General features: G+C 39.0%; 2 protein-coding genes across 5 annotated transcripts; one reads left to right on the top strand and one right to left on the bottom strand.

Moving 5' to 3' along the window:
* LOC137131638 (guanine nucleotide-binding protein subunit alpha-14-like) lies at window positions 1-27208 on the bottom strand. Of its 3 annotated transcripts, none has more exons than XM_067513173.1 (8): window positions 26955-27208; window positions 26420-26592; window positions 22830-23014; window positions 18955-19109; window positions 16413-16541; window positions 15052-15181; window positions 14188-14341; window positions 1-2803 (listed from the first exon to the last, which is right to left on the bottom strand). In XM_067513173.1, exons 2-8 carry the CDS (start codon window positions 26568-26570, stop codon window positions 2598-2600), a joined length of 1110 nt encoding a protein of 369 aa, XP_067369274.1. In that variant the 5' UTR covers window positions 26571-26592; window positions 26955-27208; the 3' UTR covers window positions 1-2597. The 3 variants fall into 3 exon arrangements, with proteins under 3 accessions (XP_067369274.1, XP_067369273.1, XP_067369275.1); XM_067513172.1 differs by having other exon boundaries at window positions 26420-26581; XM_067513174.1 differs by having other exon boundaries at window positions 26420-26581; window positions 26963-27208.
* On the top strand, window positions 2976-10690 carry LOC137131637 (uncharacterized). Of its 2 annotated transcripts, XM_067513170.1 has the most exons (3): window positions 2976-3259; window positions 3374-10501; window positions 10616-10690. In XM_067513170.1, the coding sequence occupies exon 2, from the start codon at window positions 3993-3995 to the stop codon at window positions 10107-10109; it is 6117 nt and encodes a 2038-aa protein (XP_067369271.1). In that variant the 5' UTR covers window positions 2976-3259; window positions 3374-3992; the 3' UTR covers window positions 10110-10501; window positions 10616-10690. The 2 variants fall into 2 exon arrangements, with proteins under 2 accessions (XP_067369271.1, XP_067369272.1); XM_067513171.1 differs by having other exon boundaries at window positions 2976-10501.

Raw genomic sequence — 27208 nt, 5'->3', positions numbered from 1 at the left:
TATGTGTTCAAAAGTTGGTTTTTAATATTAGCTAGAAAAAGAAATTGCCCATTTCCTCAACCTGAGTCTACAAAAAAATAGTTCACTGTCACCTTGAAAGAGGAGGTCTCCCGATGTAGAAAAATCGTTCATTAGCAAACAGTCTCTAATCACAGTTTATGTGCCGATGGTAATAATTTTAGAAAATACAGCAGTTACAATTAAAAGCATAGTAGTCAGTAGTAAACATAAAATCAAATTACATATTTATGTTTGAAGGCAACAGAGAGATAGCTACCACATGCGAATGTAGAAGTGTAGATATCAAAATAATTTATACACAATCAATAAAACAGCAGCTGAAGCCACATTAAGACAAATTATGAGCTGAGTGTTGCTTCACATAAAGATCAGTTCATTTACTGAATTTTAGAGTAATTTGCCTCAAAGTGACATATATGGGGGTAGAATTTTCACCTCTGATCAATATACTATTCCCCTCACCATCCACTCATATAAAGAGGACCCACTGCCACCTCATATTAATATGCTGCACCCTTTACTGGCAGATTGCCTGTTAGATTTTTTTGCCACCATCTTTGATTGAACTCAAAGTGTGAGTGGAGCGATTGTCTCAGTCTGCATTTCTTCAGTCGTGACCTTTTGAAACTTGTCTAGTGGAGAATCTTCTCATTCAAACCACAGCTAAATAGTCCAATGAAGACTTTTAAAGTAAGCTAACTGAAATTAGCATCACAAAGCTGCTGTATGAAAACTAAATGTTACACACAGAAACATTTTAGAGACTATGGCATGTGACTGTATTGTTGACATCAAATGGTTTCTTACCTTAAAAATAGACATTGAAGTATATAAGTATATAAAGCTGCAGTATGTAACGTTTAGTAGAGATATGCTGCATAACTCCAAAAAGTCTGTTGATGAGGTCCAATATTCACACAGTTTTAATCTCAAACATCTTGCGGGAAAAATGTTTATTTTTAGCTGCTAATTGCTCAACTATGATCACCAGCTAGTGGCTGACTGTATCTATCTGAGTATAGTGGGTTTAAGAGATTTTGTGCTCACCACAGACACTTTACACCTTGAAACTATGTTAATAATAATAGTAGACTAAAGAGTGAAATAAACATTTAAGTGGCTAAACACAAGAAAAAAAAGACAAATGCATATATTTCTAATGACCGCCATCAAGACCTTTTTTATGATTCCCCTCCTACCAGTAAAAAAGGTGAACAACGTGGAGACTGATAACGGATCTGGTCAGGACTGGTCATACCTGTTACTGTCCATGTAGTAGTTTTTCTTAAAAGAAATAAGCAAAGCACCAGTTGAGTTGGTCGGCTTTCAGTGTCTTGCATAAGAGTACTTCAGAAAAACGGATGTATGCCAACAACAGGTGGTTCTCCTAATCACCAAACATCATACCTGCCTCTTTAGACAGTGCTCAGCTGTTTTACAGTACAGTGTAATTGGCTTTTGGCAAAGACATGCATATTCATTAATTAGACAAGAAAAATTAATTTCAAAAAAGGAAGAAACTGCCTTCCAGACATTTGTTGAAACATTTGGTCACTACATTTTTAAACCATCTGAACTTTCATCCACATCACATCCATCTTGATTCTGTCATTGTTTCATGCTCAACCCACTGCTTGCAGACTATGAAACCATTTACAGCTCTAATGAATATTCACTCTCCTGTTGCATTGCTCCCTTTTTTAACACATAACCTGTATTGTATCCTCATGAAGCATAGAAAGTGTAACTGGCTTTAAGTAAATTATAATTGATGGAAACTGTCCAGAACAGATGTGCTGAACACAAATAACATAATAGATATGTTTTCAGTGTCAGATAATAGTCATCAATAGGGATTATCGCTGACAGAAGCGATCAAAGACTCTATAGTGACATTATTCACAGAGAAGTTGCCTCTGTGTCTAATGATGAAACTTTGTGTTTCTTTACAGCATGTGTTGAGTGTATTGCAGCATGTTCTGCCGCTGAATGTACATTGTGGATCCAAAAATGCATTAAAAATGTGTGAGACAGCAGCGGTGTACCCATGCGTGGCCCATCTCCACTTGTGAAAGTCATTACCCTGTTAATGGCAACACAGCACTTCATAGCGTTGCAACTCCTGCTTCAATTATGGATCAATTCAGTCACTGCATGACCCAAACACTTCTTCATCTTAAAAAGAACAAAACAAACAACATCAAAATGTGGAAAAATGCTGCTGGCAATGAGAAATGAGAGCGATTACCAATTCCTCAGCCCCCGATCAGAATGCAGACAGTCTTGTTGTGTGTCCCTTAGAGTCCTCACTAAATATTTTTATGTTTTCCACAGGAAGAGGACAGGCAGGATAGTGATGGTGGTGAAGAACACAGAAGAGTACAGACCTGCACCTTCTTTCTCTTCCTGTTTCTTTATTAAGACATCATGGGGGAGAAGGGGAGGTTCAGGAGGGAGATATGACTGTTTAGGCTTTAGAAAAAAATGATCCTTAAATTTTAGCCTCATTTCAAGCTTTCACTCATGCAAGATCTCAAAGACTAGTTTCCTGTTGCTTTTTGCTAGTGAGTAAAAGTTCAGATGACTCCGTAGTCCCTGAGAGACTTGACCAGCACAGTGTCCTTGATGTCGTTGAAGACCCTGCGGATGTTGTTGGTGTCAGTGGCGCAGGTGAAGTGCGGATAAAGAGTTTTCCGCATCTCCCTGTTGTCATGGTTGACTGCCTCCTGCTCGTACAACTTGCGAATGAAGCTCTTGGCGTCATCGGGGTCTTGCCTCTTACCTGTTACAGAGATGAAAAGAAATGAGATATGTGAGCGGATGACAAACAGAAGAGAGTTGCGAATTGTTCAGACTAAATAAAATGGATGCAAGCACAGTAGACAAGACAATTGGAAACTTGAAATTTAACTTGGTATACTTAGACGATGTTAAACAAAGTACAACATGTTCATTTTTAAATGCCATAAATATTATTTATGTAATTTTCTGTGTCGTTTGCATATTGTTTGGATGTTTGTGTGATTTATTTAATTGTTTAGGTAGGAACTATAGGTTTTCTCCTTGTTGCACACGGACACTTTTTTAAGACAAGTGCTCGGTAAAAGAAGAACATGTGGAGCGGTAATTTAAAGAGCTGAAGTTATGGTGTCTTACGTGATGTGTTGAGTTTCATAAGTTGTTTTTGTTTTGTTATATTTATTTTAATTCATTCTCTCCTGGATGTGCAGCCAGCGAGGTATGTGTAATAAGTTTGCATCCCGTTTTACATTTCATTTACGCATTTAATGTTTATGTTATCCACTACGTGTACAACGTGATTTGTCTATGTGATGTTTTATATGTTTAATAGTTCGACGGTGGATAAACCTAAAGCAAGAGCAACAAGCGCTAATTAAGAGGGAATAAATCCATCAGTTGCAAAGAGCTTCGGTGTTGTGTCTTTCCTGGAGGGAGTGACAGTCGAACTCGAACCTGCCGAATCTTCTCGATCTTGCAAGAGTCCCGACTGCTCGCCGACACGGAACTCAGATAAGACATTAGAAAAACGTTAAAGACACCCAAGTTCATCAGTTTTCTGAAGATGTTCATAAGATAGACACCAAAGGTGTGTCTTGAACGTGACAAGGACTGATAACTGATATTAGAGGATTAATAATAATTGAAATATTGTGAAGGTATTGAATGCGAAGAAAGTGATTGATTATTTGAAAGAAGTATTCCTTGCCACATTAAGTATATTGAATTGAATTTTAAGGGTTATTTACGGTTCAATGTTTCTAATGTTCACTCTAGTGTTCCTATAAGCATCTTGTTTATATTATTGTTACTTTGTTATTCAAATTTGATGTTTACCTACTATAGTAGAACGATTTGGAAACAGTAATGTGTTTAATTAACATATATGCTTAAGAAGTTGCAAACCAATGTAGTTAAGGGCCTTTATCACTCTGAAATAGTTTTGTAACAAAATGTCTCATACAAGTAAAGAAGCTCAGAGTGTGTTAGCTGGCATAGAACAAGAGGTGGATGTGTCAAGCTTTCCACAACCAACATCACCGTCTGAAGAGCCTCGTAGAAGTGAAAGAGCCCGAACATTAACAGAAAAGGGAAAGGAATTTCAGAAAGAAAAGCTTAAGGTTCTCCTGCTACACTTTGACAGCATTTATGAACGATGGAATGCTTTAACCAAGGTTGCTAAAAAATCTGTAATAAAACAAGATCCCAGAGATATTCTACAGGAGCACATTGTCAGCATTCAAAGAGAGTTATCTGAGCTGAACAGTATTTATGATGAATACAGAAAAATTGATCGCCCAGCTCATGACATGCGTCGCAAGATGGACAACTGTACATCAATTACTGAGATTGTAGTGCAAAACGCTCAGTCTCAAATTCAAGGAGCAGAGGAACAGATCATTTGGCCTGACGCAAAATCAGTATTTGCATCCTCTGTATCCAGTGTTTCACCTTCTGCTTCCAGCTGTTCTAAGGTTAATTCTATGTACTCTAATACTTCCTCAATTAAAAGACAAGAAGCTGCTGCTGAATATGCTGCCACACAAGCCGTTTTAAAGATTATGACTGAACAAGAGTCTTATCAACAGAGACTATACAACCTTGAGGCTGAAGAAAAAAGGATAATTGCAGAACAAGAAGCTGCTGCATTAACTCATCGCCTGCAAGAAGAAAAGGAAGAAACGGAACGCAGAATAGAAAGAGAGAAAGAAAGGGCCTCTCTCTTAAAGAAACAACAAGAAGAGAATGCTGCAAGAAGAAGGTCTGTAGAAACCTTAAAGAGGGTGCTTGAGCGCTTAGAAGAGTTGAAAAGGCTAAATGCAGCCAAGGCAAAACTTCAAGTTTACGATGAAGGTGAAATCAATCAGATTAAGGGTTTTGTAGCACACAGCTCTGAACATCTTACAGTTACGCAGAAAGACATGCAAGTGAACAATGTAAATCAGCAACCAAAACCACCAAAGGCTCCTACCAGTGCAAGCAAAATTGAAACAGGAGAGCTTGTAAAGGTTTTGGCTGAGGCCATATCAGCAAATAGGCTTCCCATTCCAGAACCTGCAGTCTTTTATGGAGATCCACTTAAGTTTGCTCATTGGAAGGCATCCTTTCAGACTCTGATTGAGCAGAAAAACATTCCAACCTCAGAGAAAATCTTCTTCCTTCAGAGGTATATTGGAGGACCAGCTCGAGAGGCCTTAGAAGGTTATTTTCTAATTGGTTCAGAAGAGTCATATGATGCAGCTTGGAAAATGCTCAGTGAACGATATGGACATCCATTTGTCATTGCAAAGGCTTTCAGAGACAAGCTATATTTCTGGCCAAAAATAGCCTCAAAGGAAAGTTCTGAGTTAAGGAAATTTGTGGACTTCTTGTGCAGTTGTGAATGCGCTATGAATCAGAATGAGAGTCTACAAATCCTTGATGATGGAAATGAGAATCAGAAACTGGCAGCCAAGCTACCTGACTGGCTAAGCACCAGATGGAACAGAAAGGCCACAGAGTATCAACTGGAACATGGGAGATTCCCAAGGTTCAGTTATTTTGTAACATTCCTTTCATTGGAAGCTAGTATTGCTTGCAATCCTATTACATCTTATCAAGCATTGGAATCAGAAAGGGTGAAGACAAAGAACAAGAACACCGTACCTTTTAAGAACCAACCCATTGGTACCAAGATATTCACAACAAATATCAGTGAAAGAAACGTAGCTACATGTCTGTTTTGTAAGAAAAGGGGACATGGTTTGCATAAGTGTCATAAATTATTGGAAAGGACAGTTGCAGACAGAATTAAGTTTATTAAGGACGAAGAACTATGCTTCGGCTGTTTGAGCACAGGCCATCAGTCTAAGAAATGTAACAAGAGGATGGTTTGTGAAGTCTGCTCAAAACGTCATCCCACATGTTTACATGAAGATCGCTCAAACCAAGAACAAGGAGCTAAAAGAGAACAATCTAAATGGAGAGATTGCAGTAAGGAAAGAATGACAGAATCAGTACAACAAAGTCTCACCAAAGAAATCACATCCAACAGAGTTGTACAAGAAGGTAACAGTGTACAGACTTCAGCTATAGTTCCTGTGTATGTGTCATCACCAAGAGATCCAAACAATGAAGTACTTGTTTACGCTCTGTTAGATTCACAGAGTGACTCTTCATTCATTCTTGAAGAAGTAGCTGATGCTTTAAACATGGACACAGAACAAGTAAGGCTAAAACTATCGACAATGTCATCTAAAGGGACAATTGTTGCCTGTAAAAGACTTAATGGTCTACAGATAAGAGGACTACATTCATCTAAGAAGATCACAGTACCAACAGCTTATACTCGTGAGTTCATTCCTGCCAATCGGACACATATTCCAACTCCAGAGACTGCTAAGGCATGGAGTCATTTAGAACATCTTGCAAAACACATAGCTCCACAGAAGGAGTGTGAGATTGGTCTTTTGATTGGTTATAATTGCCCACAAGCCTTATTACCTAGAGAAGTTGTAAGTGGAGAAGAAAACCAACCCTTTGCACAAAAAACAGATTTAGGTTGGAGCATAGTGAGCTATGGTGTCCCATGTGAGAACTATGGTGATGCTATCGGAGTAAGTCATCGTATCATTGTAAAGCAGGTGATACCAGAACCTACAACAATAGTTAAACTCAGAAGTGAGGTTCACTATGTGTGTAAGACTCAAATCAAAGAAATGACCATTCCAGATAATGTAATCAAGATGCTAGAATCCGATTTCAGTGAAAGAGATGTTGGAGAAGCAACTCTCTCTCAGGAAGATTTTAACTTCCTCACAAAGATGAAGAATGGAATAAAGCATAAACACGATGGTCATTACGAGATGCCCTTACCTTTCAAACAAGATAGGCCAAACCTTCCCAACAATAAAGCATGTGCTGTACAGCGTTTGTCAAGTTTGAAATGCAGATTCAAGAGAGACCAGAAATACTACACTGACTACAAGAACTTCATGAAAGACCTCATAGTTCGTGGTGAGGCAGAAAAGGTCCCAGAAGAAGAACTGAACAACAAACCAGTCTGGTATATTCCTCATCATGGTGTATACCACCCTCAAAAGCCTGGGAAGATACGTGTAGTCTTTGATTGTTCAGCAAGATTTCAAGACACATCACTGAATGATCATCTTCTTACAGGCCCAGAACTCTCAAACACCTTGCTAGGAGTTCTTTGTAGGTTTCGTAAAGGCCCAATTGCCGTCATGTGCGATGTGGAACGCATGTTCCATCAGTTCCATGTTAAACGTGAAGACCAAGACTATTTAAGGTTCTTATGGTGGGAGAGCAATGATCTAGAATCAACACCATCAGTATTTCGGATGAAGGTTCATCTGTTTGGGGCAGCGTCCTCACCTGGGTGTGCCAATTTTGGTCTGAAACATTTAGCCGCTCAGTGTCAAGATCAATTCAGTCAAAGTACTGTTAAATTCATTCAGAGGAGTTTTTATGTTGACGATGGACTGGTGAATGTTACTTCTGATGCTGAGGCAATCCAACTCATTAAGGAAGCTAGAGAACTTTGCAGTACAGGCAAGCTGAGACTACATAAGTTTGTTTCCAACAGCAAGGATGTAATACAAGCATTACCAAAGGAAGAGTGTGCTGATAGTATCAAAACCCTGGATATGGCTTTGGGAGAACCACTCTTTGAGAGAGCCCTTGGTATTCAGTGGTGCGTATTCTCTGATGACTTCCAATTTAGAATTACTGTCAAAGAACAGCCACTAACTAGAAGAGGTGTGTTGTCGACAGTAGCTTCCATCTATGACCCTTTGGGATTCCTAGCACCCTTTGTCCTACGGGGAAAGCAAATCTTGCAGCAACTGTGTCAAGATAAAGTTGGTTGGGATGAGTCTCTTCCAGAAGAACTCAGAACACAATGGATGTCATGGCTACAATACCTTCAAAATTTGTCTAAAGTAAGGATCAGAAGATGCTATTTACCAGTAAACTTTACTGATGTCAGGCAATATGAGCTTCACCATTTCTCAGACGCAAGTGCCACAGGTTATGGGGAGTGTACATATCTTAGAGCAATTAATGCTAACGGAGATGTCCATTGCTCACTTGTTATGGGGAAGGCACGTGTTGCTCCTACTAAGATAACCACAATACCACGGCTTGAGCTTTCTGCGGCAGTGGTAGCAGCAAGGACAAGTGTTGTTCTTAGAGATGAGCTTGAAATAAATGGTCTTCAAGAACATTTTTGGACTGATTCAAGAGTAGTTCTTGGATATATAAATAATGATGCAAGACGCTTTCATGTGTTTGTGGCAAACAGAGTCCAAAGAATCAAGTCCAGTACAGACCCTAAGCAATGGCATTTTGTGCAGTCTGAAGATAATCCTGCAGACCATGCTTCCAGAGGTCTAACTGCAGAACAACTAGTTGCTTCAAACTGGTTCACTGGCCCAGACTTTCTATGGGAAAAGGAGCTACCCATAGGTACAGTGGTGGAAGAGGTCAGTAAAGATGATCCAGAACTTCGGAAGGTGCAGGTGCTCAACACCAGTGTAAAGGTAGATAGGACACTGTTAGACCGCATGACAAAGTTTTCTGACTGGAATAGAGCCGTCAAGGCTATTGCTCGTCTTAAGTGCTTTGCTCAACAAATTAAAGGACTTAGACCAAAACCAAAAGAAACCACAGGTGTTGAGGAAAGGCAAGAAGCAGAACTTTACATCATAAAACTAGTCCAAAGAGAAACATTCAACAGTGAAATCAAAGGTTTAGAAAAAAGCAAGGAAATAAGATCAAAGGACAAAGTCAATAAGCTTCACAAATTAAATCCTTTTGTGGACGAGCATGGTGTGCTTCGAGTAGGTGGACGTTTGACAAGAGCTAGCCTTCATCCATATGTCAAACATCCTGTCATTTTGCCAAAGGCAAGTCATGTGTCTTCTTTACTTATTAAGCATTACCATGAGAAAGTACATCATCAGGGAAGAGGCATGACTGTAAATGAACTGCGATCCAATGGGATATGGATCATAGGATGTAGCAGTGCAGTTGCTTCACACATTTATAAATGCACAAGGTGCAGAAAGTACAGAAGAACTGCACAGGAGCCAAAGATGGCAGACTTACCTGAAGAAAGAGTGGAAATGACACCTCCATTCACGTACTGTGGCATAGATTGCTTCGGACCATTCTATGTGAAGGAAGGGAGGAAAGAACTGAAAAGATATGGTCTTCTTTTTACGTGCATGTGCTCTAGAGCCATACATATTGAAATGTTGGACGATCTTACAACAGATGCCTTTATCAACGCATTGCGTGCATTTATTGCAATACGTGGAAATGTAAGACAGCTAAGAAGTGATCAAGGCACTAACTTTGTAGGCGCAAAGAGAGAGTTCATGAATGCAATGAAGGACCTGAATCAAGAACAACTTAAAACATATGGATGTGAGTTTATCACAAACATCCCATCATCCAGTCATATGGGAGGTGTATGGGAGAGACAGATAAGGACAATTAGAAGTGTTCTCACAGCGATTCTGGATCAGTCTGCTAAAAGACTTGACAGTGCCTCACTCAGAACCTTTCTGTATGAAGTAATGGCTATTATAAATAGCAGACCTCTAACAACAGAGCATTTGAATGACCCCACAAGTCTCGAACCTCTCACGCCAAATCATATTCTTTTGATGAAGTCTGGAGTAATATTGCCCCCTCCTGGTCAGTTTGTAAGTCAGGATCTTTACCTACGTAAGAGGTGGCGCCGGGTGCAGTTCTTGGCAAATGAATTTTGGAGCAGGTGGAAGAAGGAATATCTCCTTAATCTTCAGCAAAGACAAAGATGGCAAAAGGACAGAAGAAACACAAAGGTTAATGACATTCTCATCCTTAAGGAAGATAGTTCTCCACGAACTCAGTGGAAGCTGGCAAGGGTGACAGAGGTGTATCCTAGTAGTGATGGAAAAGTTAGGAAAGTAAAACTATTGATCAGTGACTCCAGCTTGAATAGTGAAGGAAAGCGTACTTCTAAGCCAGTGTATCTAGATAGACCTGTGCACAAGACTATTCTACTGCTTGAAGCAGAGTAGATGTTATGTTTGCTTTCAAGGATATAGTATTCACTCAGTGTCTTAGCTTAGGTAAGAGTGATAAAGTTCAATTGTTAAGTGAAATCACAATAATGTGATTTGGTGGGAGTTTAAATGCCATAAATATTATTTATGTAATTTTCTGTGTCGTTTGCATATTGTTTGGATGTTTGTGTGATTTATTTAATTGTTTAGGTAGGAACTATAGGTTTTCTCCTTGTTGCACACGGACACTTTTTTAAGACAAGTGCTCGGTAAAAGAAGAACATGTGGAGCGGTAATTTAAAGAGCTGAAGTTATGGTGTCTTACGTGATGTGTTGAGTTTCATAAGTTGTTTTTGTTTTGTTATATTTATTTTAATTCATTCTCTCCTGGATGTGCAGCCAGCGAGGTATGTGTAATAAGTTTGCATCCCGTTTTACATTTCATTTACGCATTTAATGTTTATGTTATCCACTACGTGTACAACGTGATTTGTCTATGTGATGTTTTATATGTTTAATAGTTCGACGGTGGATAAACCTAAAGCAAGAGCAACAAGCGCTAATTAAGAGGGAATAAATCCATCAGTTGCAAAGAGCTTCGGTGTTGTGTCTTTCCTGGAGGGAGTGACACATTAATTCAATCAACAACGAATAAAAGCAACATTTGAATAGATTACAACCAAACTTCAGAATATTTGTGCATCTCTCACTCTAATAATTTTGTATTATTGTCACATAAAACAACAAATACATCCTAGACAGAATTTTGCTATTATGGAAAACAGTATTATCAACCAAAACCAATCAAGTATAAATCTTGTTTTCCTCTCAAAGCACATATTGGAAAAATGCTAAACTGCTAAACAATCTTGTCATATTGTTCTGCTTGCATGTCCTTTCTGTGATGTGGTTTTGTTTGATAAACAGCAGTTACTGTAAAACTCACGAGTGAAAATTGGATGAAAAGATGATTAGAGGCAGATCAAATAAAGACCATCTGAAAAATCACAGCAATACATGTCACTAGAAAGAACAGGGGGTTGGGGCACATTGTCATTTTAATGACTTTTCTTGCTTATGTCAAATTAACATTTATTATTTGACAACTACTGCTGTCAAGTCAGGATGTTGTGATGTTGATAGAGCCAAAGCTGCAAATAACAAGAATCAGTTTAATAAGAACCTAAACACACACTAAGGCAACAAGTTAAATTCATCAGGACTGCAACCAATTGTTTTTTTTTACAACATCCTGTTCTGTTTGCAGCCTATCCCAGCTGTTACTGAGCGAGAGGCAGGGTATACCCTGGACAGGTCTCCAGAGCAGAGAGACATACACAGATAGACAACCATTCACAATTTAGAGTCAATTTAGAGGCACCAATTAACCTGACACGCATGTCTTTGGACTGTGGGAGGAAACCAGATTACCTGGAAGAAACCAACACAAGCGCGGGGGAGAATATGGAAACTCAGAAAAATATGGAAAATATGGAAATATGGAATCACAAAAAGGCTGCAGCCATCAGGTGGACTAAAGACCTGGACCTTCAAGCTGTCAGGTGACAGTGCTAACCACTCAAACACCCTGCTTCCCCAGTTCAATGTCTCTGTGTAATTTGATGTTTTTCTTCATGTATGGTGAAAACCAGGCATGAAAAGATATCACTTTGTGGACTGGGAAATCAAAATAACCTCTAAATTAAACTGAAAAGAAAGGATGAAAGTAGTGATTTTTTGTTAGTCTCCCAGAGTTTAGTGTTTAGTGAAATTCACAAACTTTCTCACTCTGTCAATGTGGTGAGAGACTACAAGGCTACCTAACAACAGTAACCATCAACTGTAGTTACAACGGAAGTAAGAAAACAGTTTCAACACTGAGCAAGAAACATAAAAAGGCAAAAAGCAGCCAGTGTCAGGAGCTGATTGAGGTTGTCGTTAGGATATAATTTACATCAAGGAGCTTGACCCATTATGAGTCGTTATTTTTGCCCTGCTGATGTTGATGGTAAAACATGTTGATCACATTGCACAGAAACACACACAAAATAATAACTCTAGTTCATAATACTCTCTCTTTCACACATACACACACACTCACTCAACATATGTACACCTGGGGGTTTGCAGGGGTTCATGGCTTATGTGAAGCACAATATCTGACTGTGGTTGCTATGGGTAACAGAGGGAGGGGACTGTAAGCGTGACGCTACAGGAACGCAGCCACATCAGTAAGCACAGCAAGTACCTGGTAGAGATTCATTTGCAAGTGTGTGTGTGTGTTTGTGTGTGTGTGTGTGAGCATGCATGCATGCGTGTGTAAAGAAAGAGAGAAAGCAGCAAACAAGTAACAAATAACCCCCCCCCAAAAATCTGTGATGATTCCTGGCACTACTGACACTTGGGCTGTTGTGGAGGGAGAATCTCTCCAGTTTAGAGGCAGCAGATGCACTGAGGCTGAAATCACTTTGCAAATTATTTGTTTGTTGATACGTTATTTCCTCTGGGTGCTGTAGGTTGAGATGAGATCGACGCAAGTTCAAATCAAATTGGCCTGAGGAGAACAACATCACAACTGTATCTGGTTTCTGACACGATTCTGTCCACATGCCTGCAGATAACTGGCTAAATTGTGATTGCTGATGGGGATGAAATCTGCTGGTGACTAGGATCCGACTTTTCCTCCAATGCTGTAATTTCTAATTTAAACCCCTACTTCAGGCTTCACCAAAGCCTGGGGTTGGGTTGGAAATTTCTATAGCATAAAATGTCAGAAATCTATTCTCAATGCCCCCAAAATCCTGTTCATGCCACAGTATGCGGCACGGCACACCTGTCTATTCTGGGAAGACATCAGAACACTATTTCTCTGCCTAGGATGCAAAGTCCCACTTCCCCTTCGCTCTGTTTACTAGGAGACATAACAATTCTCAGTTTAAACAACATCATAAACATCAAATCACCAAAAAAAAGAAAACATCCTTTTGAAGTGGAAGTCAAAGAAAATACTAAGTTATAGATTTTATTTCTCAGTACATACCATTAACAACACAGACACAGAAGCACGCTGCTTCGAATCTTAACTTACTTAACTTACTACGTCCTGATTCTCAGGCTTTCTATCTTTCTATGGATTGTTTTTGAACTTTTTGTTATTGTTACCATAATCGTTTTGTTTTTCTGTAGTCATAGTTGCAATCAAGCATCTTTTTTTTCCTTTAATTCTTCCATCCCGTTCTTTTTTAGCTGTGAACACTTAATGCATGAAATGACTATAAACACAAACACGATTGTATAACACTGTTAGTCTATCTCACATAACTGCTTAGTTTGTTAAGCTTGTTAAAATGTCACTTGTCCTGTTTTGTCACTTGTTAATTCAGAAACCTATTTCATTGTATAATTTTTCCCAACAATGCTGACGTCAAAATCCACTGTGACTGCCGCTCATAATGCCGTCATTAATTAGTTTATGAAATATCAAAAAGCAATCAACAGCTATGCTTGCAGCCCTGACACCATAACCTCACAGGGCTCACATTTAGCAGTTACAGTGCCAATAAAAGGTTCTTAAATTTTCTTTATATTAGCTTAGCATGTTAGCATGGGAATCTGTGCTAAATTATATGAACGACAAGGTACAAGGAAAGGGGACTATTATTGTGTGTACTGTACCAGACCAAAATCAACTCAAATGCCATGGTGACAATAGCCAGGGGATCTCTGAAGTCATGGTTTCATGCCTGTATACATTTTATGACAGTCCAGCCAATAACTGTTTGGATGTGGTATGTCAGTAATTATAGACTATACATGCATGACATGTTGCTAACATGGATAAAAATAGTGAATAATGTCACAGGTTCCTAAGATGAAATCTTTTCATCTTAATTCCTTCTCCAGTCTGACTAACAAGCCAAACTCCCAATCTGTTCAACTCACAAAAGCAGAATGTGCCTAATGAATTTTTTTATCAAAATTTATATTTGTTTAATCAAGCCATAGAATCAGCAGTCATCTAGTTCATTCAACAATTTCCTCAGCATAGTGTTATTATAAATTAAAAAATAATTTACACATTTTTGCTGCTTACCTGTGAAGCTGGGAAAGTATTTGTTCAGGTCAGAGGTTTGGACTTTGTCAGCCAGGATGTCAGTCTTGTTGAGGAATAGGATGATGGAGGTGTAGAGGAACCAAGGGGAATGGATAGTGGTGTAGAACAGAGCCAGACTTTCACGCATTCGGTTCTAAGACAAAAATTTAAGTCAGATATAACACGGGTGGCAGCAGGAGGAGAAGTGGTGTTGTAGATAAGGGAATTAAACCTGAGAGTTGTGGTGAGATTATTATTTTGTGAAGGAAGGAAAACATGCATTTTTCGGAATGGCTAGGTGGATTTGGATGGCTGAGGGTGAAGCAGAGAGAGACAGCAGTCCTTTAAGGAGGCGTGGGGGGGTATGGGCTTGGTCTGGAGCATGCAGGCCACTGCAGAGGTTAATGAATGTGTTGGCAGACTGAAAAGTGGCTGGGAGAGATAAAGGACTTAGTGACAGGGTGTGAGCGAGGAACAGACAGGAGACTGAGAGCTGGAGAGGAGAGAAAGTCCTGAGAGGGGGGATGTTTCCTTGAGCAAGGGTGACACCTGCTGGTGGACAGCAGTTAGGACGAGACAGAAAAGAACAGATACTGCAGATACAGTCTACAGTAAAAATCTGTAAAGATGAATGGTCACAAAAAAGAAGCAACATTTTTTGGAATATGTTGATTATTTTTTCACTTAATCTGTTAATGTTTGGTTTATCATTTAGTTTATTATAGTTTATGATATGTAAACTATCAGAAAGCCTTTACAAACTGACAATTTGGCGTTTTTTTTACTAAACATCTGGACTGAAGGACTTTTACTGGGAATTTTGTACTTGGCTGACAGCCTGTAAAGATACACACACACACTTACAATGGTCTCTCTCTCCTCAAGAACCTGGTCATACTCGCTGAGGGACGCCAGAAAGATGAGGGATGTGACGTTTTCAAAACAGTGAATCCACTTCCGACGCTCTGACTTCTGACCGCCCACGTCCACAATCCTGTCAGGATGCAAGCAGAGGAAGGGGAAGTAAAAAAAAAAGCAATCTGGGCAGCAGATATATAGACTGTATATAGAATGTCTGTAGTACATAGCTCTGTGCTTCATAAGTGAAATAAAGGTATAGGATAAAAATGCATTTCATTTCATCTGGCTGTTTCAGTGTTCATAGCTATATTGGATGGATAGTGTAGCCCCTTTATATGCACAGCAAACATTTACAACACTTTGATTTCTACATATTCACCACCCACTGTGCTGATTGTCTTGATAAACACCCTGAAAATTTCAAATATACAGAAAATCAATAATTTATACGGTTGTTCTAATTTTTATGTTTGAAAACTTGCTAACTTTGTCTTGACAAGAGTTGATTTGATCAATATATGTTTGGATTTCCTGTTTTTGTCAGGTAGGTATCAATTTTGTTGTGGACAATGAATATGAAAATAATATTACAAAAATGAATCAATATATCAATCAGTATATTTTCTTTCTCTGTTTGAAAATGTAAGCACAGCATTCTAGTTATGGCTTTCTTGAATTTGTAGCATTTTTTTTCAATCCATACTTGCTGGGCGGTTCTTATCGTATGAATAATATAATGTAATAATAAAAACTTCACTCATTCATTCCTTTGACCTATAGGCTGTGCTAAAATCCAGAGGCTTACAGACTGCTATCCGCCCACCTTGTGGCACTCACGCTGCCTGTTAGTGAAGTAGAGGTTTATCTTAAATGAATGCATCATTTTTCTAATGCTTTGACACAAGAAAACATAATTATGACAGGAAATGATTTAAACATATCAATATTAAGGAGTTTTTTAGTTAGTTATTAGAAAATGAAAATAATTTTCCTCTTCAGTTTCGGTTGCTTTATTTCTAAGCCCTATATTGCGTTTTAGGAGCAGGTGTAAGTTTATCTGGGAACAATGTGGCTTATAAGTGACTTTGGTCTTTGTGCGCCTACAGTAGCTCTGTCAGAGGCCGCTCTGGTCTCATAGAGAAACAATACCAACACATGCTCAAAATAAAGCACACAGAACGACACAGCACCTCCTGGCAGGAGCTTTGTACAAAATCAGCAAGAAATTTGATCCTATTGCATCCAAACATGCGTGAGCAGACAAAGCCTTTGCAAGAGTCAATGGTATTTTTTTCAAAGGGTAGTGAATAGTGTTGGTATTAGATTTATTCCTGTGAGAGAGTGGTAATCTGAGGATTGGCCACCTTAGTGTGATGGTCTTGATGGTGAAAGAGTAGTCGTGGATGCCCGTGGTAGGGAATCGAACGCGCAGCACATCTTGTTCGGTGGGGATGTAGTCAGGGGCAGAGATGCGGTCCAGATTACTCATGTAGCTGCAAGAGAGAAAGGAGGAAGGAAAGTAAATGTTTTTTAATGTGTCTCTGATTCTACAGGAAGCCTCCAGTTAAAGATAATGCCTCTGTTTACATCACATCCAGCGTCGACCATGTTAAACAAACCAAAGGGACACAAGGTGTGCGATGAATTAGAGACAATAAAAAAAACACTGATTAAAAATACGAGGGAGTGGAGAGAGTCCATATCGCCCTGTGTACAGATGAAGGATTTACGGCTCATGTTGATACAAGCTGTAGTTAGCTAACGTTGACTGCCTGTCTCTTATCGTGGACAAACAATAATAAATGAGATGCTGTATAAACACAGAGCAAAACAGCAACAGAAGAGAGAGGCAACAGACTAGCTGAGGAAGGGATTTGTTCTTTGACACATATTTAATACTTTCAGCATGAGAATCACACCTACTCCATGTTAAAGCTTTTCTTCATTAAAAAAAGAGATAACATGGGGTGACATGGTGTGACATTTAGTACTATGGTGTTAGGTTTTTGTTATCATAATAAATGATAATGAATGTGATGAGTTTCACAAAACAATTTACTGTTTCCCTTAGACTTTTTTAGCAACTGGTATTTTCAAAGTGTCTGAGAAATGAGTCCCTACTGCACCAGCAAAGAATCAGCTGCCTCCATAAGCTCCCTCCAGTGGTTAAACTGTAAAAACTTAACTCATCTGAGCAGCACCACTATGTAAATACGAAAACAAAATATAAGAAATGTAATGGGTAAAAAATGTGGCCATATCAAGAATTTAAAAAATTATTTGAAAACAAAAACAAAGCAAAAGAGGAATAAATCTTTTTACATAATGAGAACATAAAAACACAAATGTTGTGACATAAACATACTCAGCTTCACCACTGAAACAAAAGCTGGGTTGTTTGAGTGAGTCCTGATAGTTAATAATTGAGCTCTTTTCATATTTTTTTACATTTTGCCAAATGAATAATTAATTGATCATTAGTAAAATTATCTAAAAATGATAGAAGAATTACAGCTTATTCATGAAAATGAATGATAGTTGCAGCATTGATCTGAACAGTTAAATAAAGCTAGACGTGCACTTTATGGTTAAACTCATTGTGTACTATGTGCTTCATGAAGCTTCATTCAAATGACATGAAGACACTGTCCACCAGCTTGTCATTTTTTGGAGCTTTTAAAATGTCTCAGAGCTTTTGAATCCCTGTTTTGCTGTAAAATCACTTCTCATTGGTATCTCACTATGTCAAAACTGGAACCTGCTACCAATGTACGCTCAAGTCCAGCTTCCTCCTCTGAGAAGGAATCACCCCAACCAGTTGGTTTGTTACTGTGCCCCTGCCAGTCTCCCTGATTTTAATACGTTTATGATTGTTGAATTTTTGATTCAGTCTCTGCTCTGTCAAACTGCCTTTGATACTTGACCTCTGCCTAAATTAGGTGAATCTGTCTCTGTCCTGTGAAACCTGACTGCCTGATATTTGACCTGAGCTAGTTTTTAGATATTGGATTCCTGTTTGCTCAGTTCTGCCCTGCCAGCAACCAGAGTGCCATATTTTGTAACTGGGTTCTTCTCCCACCTTACTCCCTGTATATGTCTCCCAGCTTTTAGCCATCCCTACTTATGCTCCTGATTTCAGCCCTCATAATCACCTACTGTACAGTAGATCTCACCTGTCAGTTGGGCTCCTTCTAAATGACAACAAATCTGTTAAAGTACATACAACCTCTCCTAGTCTCTCTGATGTTGAAACATGCTGTAGTTTAGGCTCCACATACACATATAACTCTTGAAGACACTGTATTCACTTGCTCTGTGGTGTCCCCACGATCACCTACCTGAAAGCTCCCCAATTTCTCATTACATCTTTTTATAATCTTCAAAACCGTTTTGGTGTCCGAACATCTTAATCTACGGGTGAACAAATTGTGTCAACTGAGTAGAATAAGACAGTTAACTATTCTATTGACATTTTGTACCTAGAGCAACAACAACAGCAATCATTAGTGTGACCAACATTTTCTAGATCAGGCCTACTGTTTTTCTCTTCCTCTGTATTTAATTTCTTGATACCTTGCTTCCTTCGGTCATTTTGTTACATGCATGTCCAAAAACTTAAAGGCAACAAAAAGTAAATGTATCCACAAATCTACTCCATGAAAACACTAAGACACTTTACACTTACATCTGTGATTAAACAGATTTTATCTAAAAGGTATGCAGTACATTTCTTGAAGTCTACAATTTTAGCTTTTTATAATAAAAGTATTTAGCCATTTTACAGGTTTCTCCTTTTTCACAGATTGCAATGCACTCTTTCATAATACTGCAGTGTCATCATGTGATAATGATTCTCATTCAGGGTGCAGTACAATATAGAGCTTTCACTACAACACAACTACTCACTATTCTGTGGAGTCCAGGAGCTGGTATTCGCAGCGGCGACTGTAACAGACCCGGATGCCTGAATCTGCCCAGAGGCGATGGATTGCATCAACATAGCGCCGTTCCAGCTGGGTGATATGCACTGTGTTTATATCCTGCAGCCACTTAGCATAACGCTGAAAGACAGTGAGATGCTGCTCATTAAAAGACTTGACATACAGACCCTTGAATACATCCTGTTGCAGGTTTACTATGTATTAACATTATTCTTGCTCAAGAATTTAGGGGATACAGTTTAACAGAATTTTACTGAATCTCAGGCAAATTCCAAAACTGCTTATTAAAATGTAATCCTTTTCCCCTTATCAAATCATTTCAGGTAGGTTTAGGGAAATTAAATAGTGATTTCCCTAATTTTCCCTTTGCTATGAGAAAGAACGGCAATTACAGTTTGAAAGGAATACCAAAAGTAATTAAATTGATAATTCAGTATCAATCAAATAGACCAAAGCAAATTACAAGTGAAAGTGCAAACAATAAATCTAAGTCAAAGAGTAAAACATTAAAGATAAGTTCTATGTGTCACAGCATCCGCCCTTCTATCCTCCCCTTCCCTCCTGCTCTCTCTCTCTCTCCCTCTCTCCCTGATTGTTTTCGTTCTCCCAGAGCACCTGGACTGCAGCGGCGGCCACACCTGCAAGCAATCACTCATCCTGATGACAGCAGTTCATATACCGGTCTCCTCCACGCCACAAGTTGCCAAATCGTCGCAGTAACCTCCTTGGTACTCGTGTACATCAGGCTCCTGGTAAAATCCGTTTTTGTCTGTAACAGCTAACCTGATCTTTGTCTCCCTGCCCTCAGGTCCTCCGGCCTCCCTGCTGTGTTCAGCAACCCCCTCGGCTCCCCGTCTCCACGGCTCCTTCTCCCGCGGTCACCATTCATCCTCCACCTGTGACTCGCCGTCCAATCGCTCCCCCCCGCACAAGGCATCGAGCTCCTCGGACCAGCCTCTCCGGCAGCGCTCCCCTTTTCCCCCGACCCAATCCACTGTACCTTCCCCTAAATAAACATTCACGCCCTCCTAACCGCCTGGTTCCGTCTCTCTTTCTGGGTCCGCAAAACATTAAATACAGTGTGACACTATGAGAAGAGATGTTTCCGTAAGACACAAAGAGAGGACAGGTTAAAAAATTGTTTTTCTTAATATATTATATATTAATATTAAATGTTATATATATATAAACAAACACACACACATACACACATACAGGTGCTGATCTTTACAAAGTTGATGTATTTCACTAATTCCATTCAAGAAGTGAAACTTGTATAATATATAGATTCATTCCACATAGACTGATATATTTCAAGTGTTTATTTCTTTTAATTTTGATGATTATAACTGACAACTAATGAAAACCCCAAATTCAGTATCTCAGAAAATAGAATATTACTTAAGACCAATACAAAGAAAGGATTTTTCCGCACTCTAATCAGCTAATGAACTCAAAACACCTGCAAAGGCCTTTAGATGGTCTCTCAGTCTAGTTCTGTTAGCTACACAATCATGGGGAAGACTGCTGATTTGACAGTTGTCCAAAGGACGACCATTGACACCTTGCACAAGGAGGGCAAGACACAAAAGGTCATTGCAAAAGAGGCTGGCTGTTCACAGAGCTCTGTTTCCAAGCACATTAATAGAGAGGCAAAGGGAAGGAAAAGATGTGGTAGAAAAAAGTGTACAAGCAATAGTGATAACCGCACCCTGGAGAGAATTGTGAAACAAAACCCATTCAAAAATGTGGGGGAGATTCACAAACAGTGGACTGCAGCTGGAGTCAGTGCTTCAAGAACCACGACGCACAGATGTATGCAAGACATGGGTTTCAGCTGTCGCATTCTTGTGTCAAGAATCCGCATTGCTTGAGGTCCAGTGTAAAGTTTCCACAGTCAGTGATGGTTTGGTGCCATGTCATCTGCTGGTGTTGCTCCACTGTGTTTTCTGAGATCCAAGGTCAACACAGCTATTCCAGGACGTTTTAGAGCACTTCATTCTTCCTGCTGCTGACCAACTTTATGGAGATGCATATTTTATTTTCCAACAGGACTTGGCACCTGCACACAGTGCCAAATTTACCAGTACCTGGTTTAAAGACCATGGTATCCCTGTTCTTGATTGGCCAGCAAACTCACCTGACCTTGTGAAGAGGAAGATGCGATACGCTAACCCAACAATGCAAAAGAGCTGAAGGCCACTATCAGAGCAACCTGGGCTCTCATAACACCTGAGCAGTGCCACAGACTGATCGACTCCATGCCACGTCGCATTGCTGCAGTACTTCAGGCAAAAGGAGCCCAGCTAAGAATTGAGTGCTGTACATGCTCATACTTTTTATGTTCATACTTTTCAGTTGGCCAAGATTTCTAAATTCTTTCTTTGTATTGGTCTTAAGTAATATTGTAAATTTTCTGAGATACTGAATTTGGGGTTCTCATTAGTTGTCAGTTATTAATCATCAAAATTAAAAGAAATAAACACTTGAAATATATCAGTCTGTGTGGAATGAATGTATACATTATACAAGTTTCACTTCTTGAATGAAATTAGTGAAATACATCAACTTTGTGAAGATATTCTAATTATTTGACCAGCACCTGTGTGTGTGTGTGTGTATATATATATATATATATATATAAAATATTATATTATTAAATAGTATAAGTGCAAATGAAGTTCCAAAGGTTTTTAACATGAAGGTGCTGTTGAGTTGACCGCTGTGTAGGCAAGAGTCTGAGTTTTGAACCTGATGCTTGTGTCTACTGTAAGCCAGTGCAGAGACCTGAACAGTGATTCAACGTGACCTTTTGGGGTGAACAAAAATGAGACGTGCTGTATTTGAAAGTGAACAACGTCCTAGTCTCTGTGGAGTTGCTAACCTTGTCCTGGAAATATTCAGTTTTTGCCTTAATGACACTGTGAGAAAAAGATGTAAGTAGTCTCTGATATTCAGTCACAGCAGATGAGGTCTTGGACTGGTCCCACTTGTTCTCAGAGGTTTTACAGTAAGATTGATTTGTTCATAGATCAGAGCTGGTAAGGAACAGGCAAGTCTGGCATACAGAACCAGAGACTATCCAGACAAGTTGAGGTTGCGATGGAAAAGCTCTCAGTGGCTGTGTGGCAGAGACCAGGGATAAAAACTGCTCAGGATTATTAAGAGACCTGAGGTTACATTAGAGAGAAAGAATCTGAAGAAGTTATTTAATAAATGCACAGGAGTGACTGCTATGTTGCCCATGGTGCAGTTTCAGGTGAGAATAAGGTCTAGGTGGTTCCAGCTTTGTTGGTTGTAGGAGTGGGGATCAGTTTCAGATGCCTGGGGTTTATCTAGGTAGATGTTTGTCTCTCACAGCATGATAACAGGAGGGCTAATCTTCAGACTCCATGAAAACTAAACCTATAGTGTCTGCTTAAGTCTTCCACTTTGTTTTGCAAAAAACATAGCAAAGTTCACCTTTACACAAATGATCACATTTTTACACTATACCTGCTTGTTCAATGACTAAAAAAAAACATGGACATAGTAATACAGTGAAGAGCAAAAAGGAAACATGATTTGATGTGAAACAATCTGTGGATGCTGTGGCCATTTGAAACGTAACCATTCAGCTACCAGGGTGCTGTGTGTGTGTGTGTGTGTGTGTGTGTGTGTGTGTGTGTGTGTGTGTGTGTGTGTGTGTGTGTGTGTGTGTGTGTGTGTGTGCTCCTATGTCACTGTGTATCTGTATGGACTTGCTCTGATGTCCACATACCTGTGCTGTCCTCTGTGTTTGTGAGCATGTGTGTTCATGTATAAGCAGGTATGTGTTTATGATATGAGAGGACCACATACCTCATTTTCTGGGTTTGAGTAGGGGATTTTAAGTGTGGTCATGGCTACTGTCATGGCCTTCATGGCTGTGAAGATGTTCTGGAAAATACATTTGACAAAGGCCTTCCTGTCCTCTTCTGAAAAGCCCCGTCCATGGATGATCCTCATCTGTCGGATAAAAGTGGTTTTTCCACTTTCCCCAGTTCCTGTGTCAAGAAATGGGAAAAATATTATTTATAAAAAAACTGACGGTTAGTTGTACAGCTCAGAGATTAACATTAGCACCTCCAGTCCTTCGGTTTTATCGGTTTGTAACTTTGTATCTACAGGGTTCGTACCAACATCTAGCAACAGTCCAAAGATATGCAGAATGATGAATCGAACCACTTAATTCCTTCAATTGTAACAGCTGATCACATAACTAACTGGTGTTGCTCATAGTATCCACCTACAGAGAACTATCACTCAATTCTCCAGTTTCCCTCAGCTCTACACAGTGTTGGAGGAAGTTTAAGCTCATTGTTTTGGTTGTGTACTGCAACTTTAATGTTTTCTTTCTGTGCCTCATTCAATTCGACAAAATAGTTGTGGACTGGTGCGGCACCAACAACCTGTTCCTGAATGTAGGCAAAATGAATAGGATCACTCTCCAAAGTTCTTAAGAGTGTGTATCACACACAATCTGACCCAGACCCTGAACACCCCCTCTCTACCTAAGAGTGCCAAAAAGTGCCTACACATCCTCTGGTGGATAACCTGAGTAACCTTCTATCGTCACCTTATTCTACAGAGGCTGCAAAGAGAGCATTCTCACAAGCTGTATTTCTACTTTGTTTAGAAGCTGCAATACCTCAGACTTTTCTCCCAACCGATCAGGACATGTTTCATAAACGGTACTTTATGTAAAATGAAGTTGGAGCTTGTAATTATGTCACACCCAGTTGACCAGATTGTTTTCCATAAAAATATCAGTGCTATGCAAGTTTGCGATATTATTTAATAACAGTTTAATATACTGACATTGTGCATTAAAACGCTGTAGCAACATATCCACAGATAGAAGTTGGACAATACTATGTATATGACTATTTTATTGAGACACAAATAACACTTAACACGTAACACTTTATATTACCACAGCTTTTGCTCCGCTGACGACGCGAGCGGCCATATTGAGTTTTGAGGTTGGGTTTGTTCGCAACTTTCCGAGTCAGAAGTCTGACTTCAGCGCACATTCCAGTTGAAATGTCAGACTTGCAACTCAAAATTAAGTACAAATGGAACGCATCATAATATACAATCAAGAACTACCAGGTTTTGCAAGTGCTCCCTCCCCTATCAAACTTCTTTTAATATCACCCTTTATACACATGAACTAAACAGACAAAAAACATATCTGCTGCTTAACACACACACAGAACAAACAGAAATGTACAACATGCCTGCTGCTTTTGGGATTTGAACTAATCTACAATTTTTTGTTTTAAAATGTGTATGGGTTTTTGTGGTCTTTAATGAAGGTTTTATAGTTTCTATATTTTTAGTCTCCGGAGCTAGGAGAAATTGTATGTTCATTCTGTTTTCGGTATAAAAAAGAATCCTTCCCCCAATGTGTTAGAAGTAATTGCTGAAGCGTTTTATTGACCATCCTGTTCCCATCTGCCAGCATTTGTTTTCAGTAATTCTGGGGAAATAACACTGAGCTATAATTTAATATTATTGTTTACTGTCACTCCACATCATTGCAGGCTTTCCCCAGGAAATTGTTGTCAGAAGGGGTAAGCGCCCAAGATCCTGAAACAGATCTCGTCCTGTTATCTATTTGATTTGCTGATAATGGACTATACACATAGAAACTCTTTTTTTCAGTTTTATTTCAAGAGAGTCTTCCTTTTTATAATGTATAATATATTAATATTATAAAATAATAAGATAATAACATAGTGCAGAAAACTGGGTTGTACAGTTGTCATATCAAGATGTGTAGTTCACAATACCGCTGAACTATTAAAGTCAGGTAAAAGTAAACACTCACTGTTTTCAGCTTTTTCGGTAAAGTGAAATTTTGCTACTTTTCTGTCTTTTATTTTATCAGATCTAACATCTTTTGATTGGACAAGATCAATTGATCAATATTGAATAAAAATAATCAGTAAAGAACATTAGCAGAAGCTACAAAGCTGAACTGTAAAACATTATGTAGTGGTGTAGGTTTTATTGTTAACTTGGTTGTGCAAGTTTGACTAATATAAAGTTAATTGAACATAAAATGTAACTTTACCACTTCCGAACATGAGTTGTTCTGACTTGATGTGTATCAACTTGAAATAATGAGTGGAATGAATGAACTGCTAGACTAAGTGTTTACTCAACTCAGTAAACACTGTGTTTACTCAGTAAACACAGTAAACAGTAAACTTCAGTTTTACATTTCCAAAATTCATAAAAGGTGCGGAACTAACTACTAGACATAGCTTGAGTTATATCTGGTTTTAAAGGCAGGAAGTGAACCAACTTAAATGTTCGTTCACTTGAATGTGTTCACTATGTGTGAACTTAAATGTTCAGTTAAAATACAGCACTGTTAAAGATATACAGTTTTTTCTTGCATTATAAAAACTAATCCGATGAACGTCATGGTTACTTTTAGAATTAATTTTGAATACAGAATATTTGGTGTAATAATGGTTGTATTAAATGTCAGCAATGAGTCGATACAATTTAATAAAACATATATTTCCGTACCTCCAGGGTTAAAATAATAGAAAGAAAATATATATATATATATATATATATATATATATATATATATACACACACTTCTTTGGTAGTGAAATCAGGTATTATCCTCATGGATTAATCTGCCATTTTTCCCCTTATTTCATAAAAGTAAAGTTTGAATGTAACCCCAAACCATGAAGTTCACAGATTTCTTGTTTTGTCTGACTCACAGCTCAAACGTACAGATATTCAATTTATCACCACACAGTGAAGCAAGCAGCAAAAGTGTTACACCTGGAACAATGTCATGTTTGTATTTGTTGCGTGTAAATAGTCTAAAACTACTGGCGAGTTATCAAACTAGTTACTGACATTTTTTTCAGATTAATCAGCTTCTCATAATAATTCCAGTATAATTTCTCTTTAATCTAACTTTACTATCCATTCATAACCTCTGCCTGCCTCAGCTGGGTTTTTGGGACCCATGAAAGCTTCAAAGCAAGAGCGCCAGGTGCTTTCAATCAGGCCTAAAGTCATCCAACCAACTGTAGCTTAGGCAGGTTTCTGGGCTGTGTATTTCCAGTCTCTGTGGTTTTAAGATTTTGTTTTAAGGCTTTAACCAATCTCAATCTGGCCCATTCTTTACATACTCACATGGTGACACATGCTTTACATAGTTTTCTCACTAGACTGCAGGCAACCAAACACCCTAAGCAATGTTAAGCAACTGTATGCAGAGTTTTTCTTTATTTTGTGTTCTCACATTTCAGCCTCAATCAATGTCAATGTGTTTTGATGGGCTAACTGATACCCTGTGCTCCCATAAGCTTCATTTGCTGCAAGAGATGTATAAAAAGGCTGTGGGGGGTGATCTGTGTGCAGTCACTGACCCAGCAGGAGGATTTTAATTTCCCTTCTCTCCTTCTTCTTTTGGTCCTTAAGGATCCTCTTGATCTCTTTGTCCACAGCGATGGAGTTCTTCTCTTCCTCGGACAGACAGCACATACAGGTGCGGAAGCAGCACTGCCAGCAACCTGCCATGGCCCAAAGCACTGAAATGAAACTGTTAATGAATAATCAGCCGTAATGAGCCGATAAGGAGCGGCAATAACCTCAAGTTGCCACGCAGTGCCCATTACTTTTACTTCAGATGTAACACTTGTCAGGATTTATTCCAACGCACCTTTCAGTGAAGCTAAAAACATGATCACTGTCTAAACAGGTCACAGGTAAAATGCTGTCACACTTTGTTAGTGTAACAGGAGCTGTGTGCGTTATTAGTAGCTATTATATAAAACTTACATCATTCACCTTCTTTTAACAATTTCACCTGGCTGAGTATTTTTATGACCACCCAGACTGCTGGGTAAACACAACTTTGTTCCATCACTGTTTGGACTCTAACTAATAAACAATGCAGCCTACCTTCTTGCCTGCAATCCGCCTGTCACACTCCCTGGAAACAAGCAGGCACAGAGTCGGATTTCTTTTCGCTGTCCATTTATCGCCGTCTCCCGCGTCCACACCACCTGCGGCTGTCACTTAACAAACAATGTCATTAGCCCACGCCGATACGTTGTTAAAGCCCTTTTTCAGTCCACAACGAAACAACCGGCAGTTCGGGAAAGTCCACCACGCCTACAGAGGAATGTGCAGCGCTGTGCTCTCCACTCTCTATT

This window comes from Channa argus, chromosome 8 (assembly GCF_033026475.1).
Source record: "Channa argus isolate prfri chromosome 8, Channa argus male v1.0, whole genome shotgun sequence".
NCBI lineage: Eukaryota > Metazoa > Chordata > Actinopteri > Anabantiformes > Channidae > Channa > Channa argus.
Note: the sequence above shows the minus strand (reverse complement) of the source record. Positions and strands in the feature narration are given on the sequence as shown.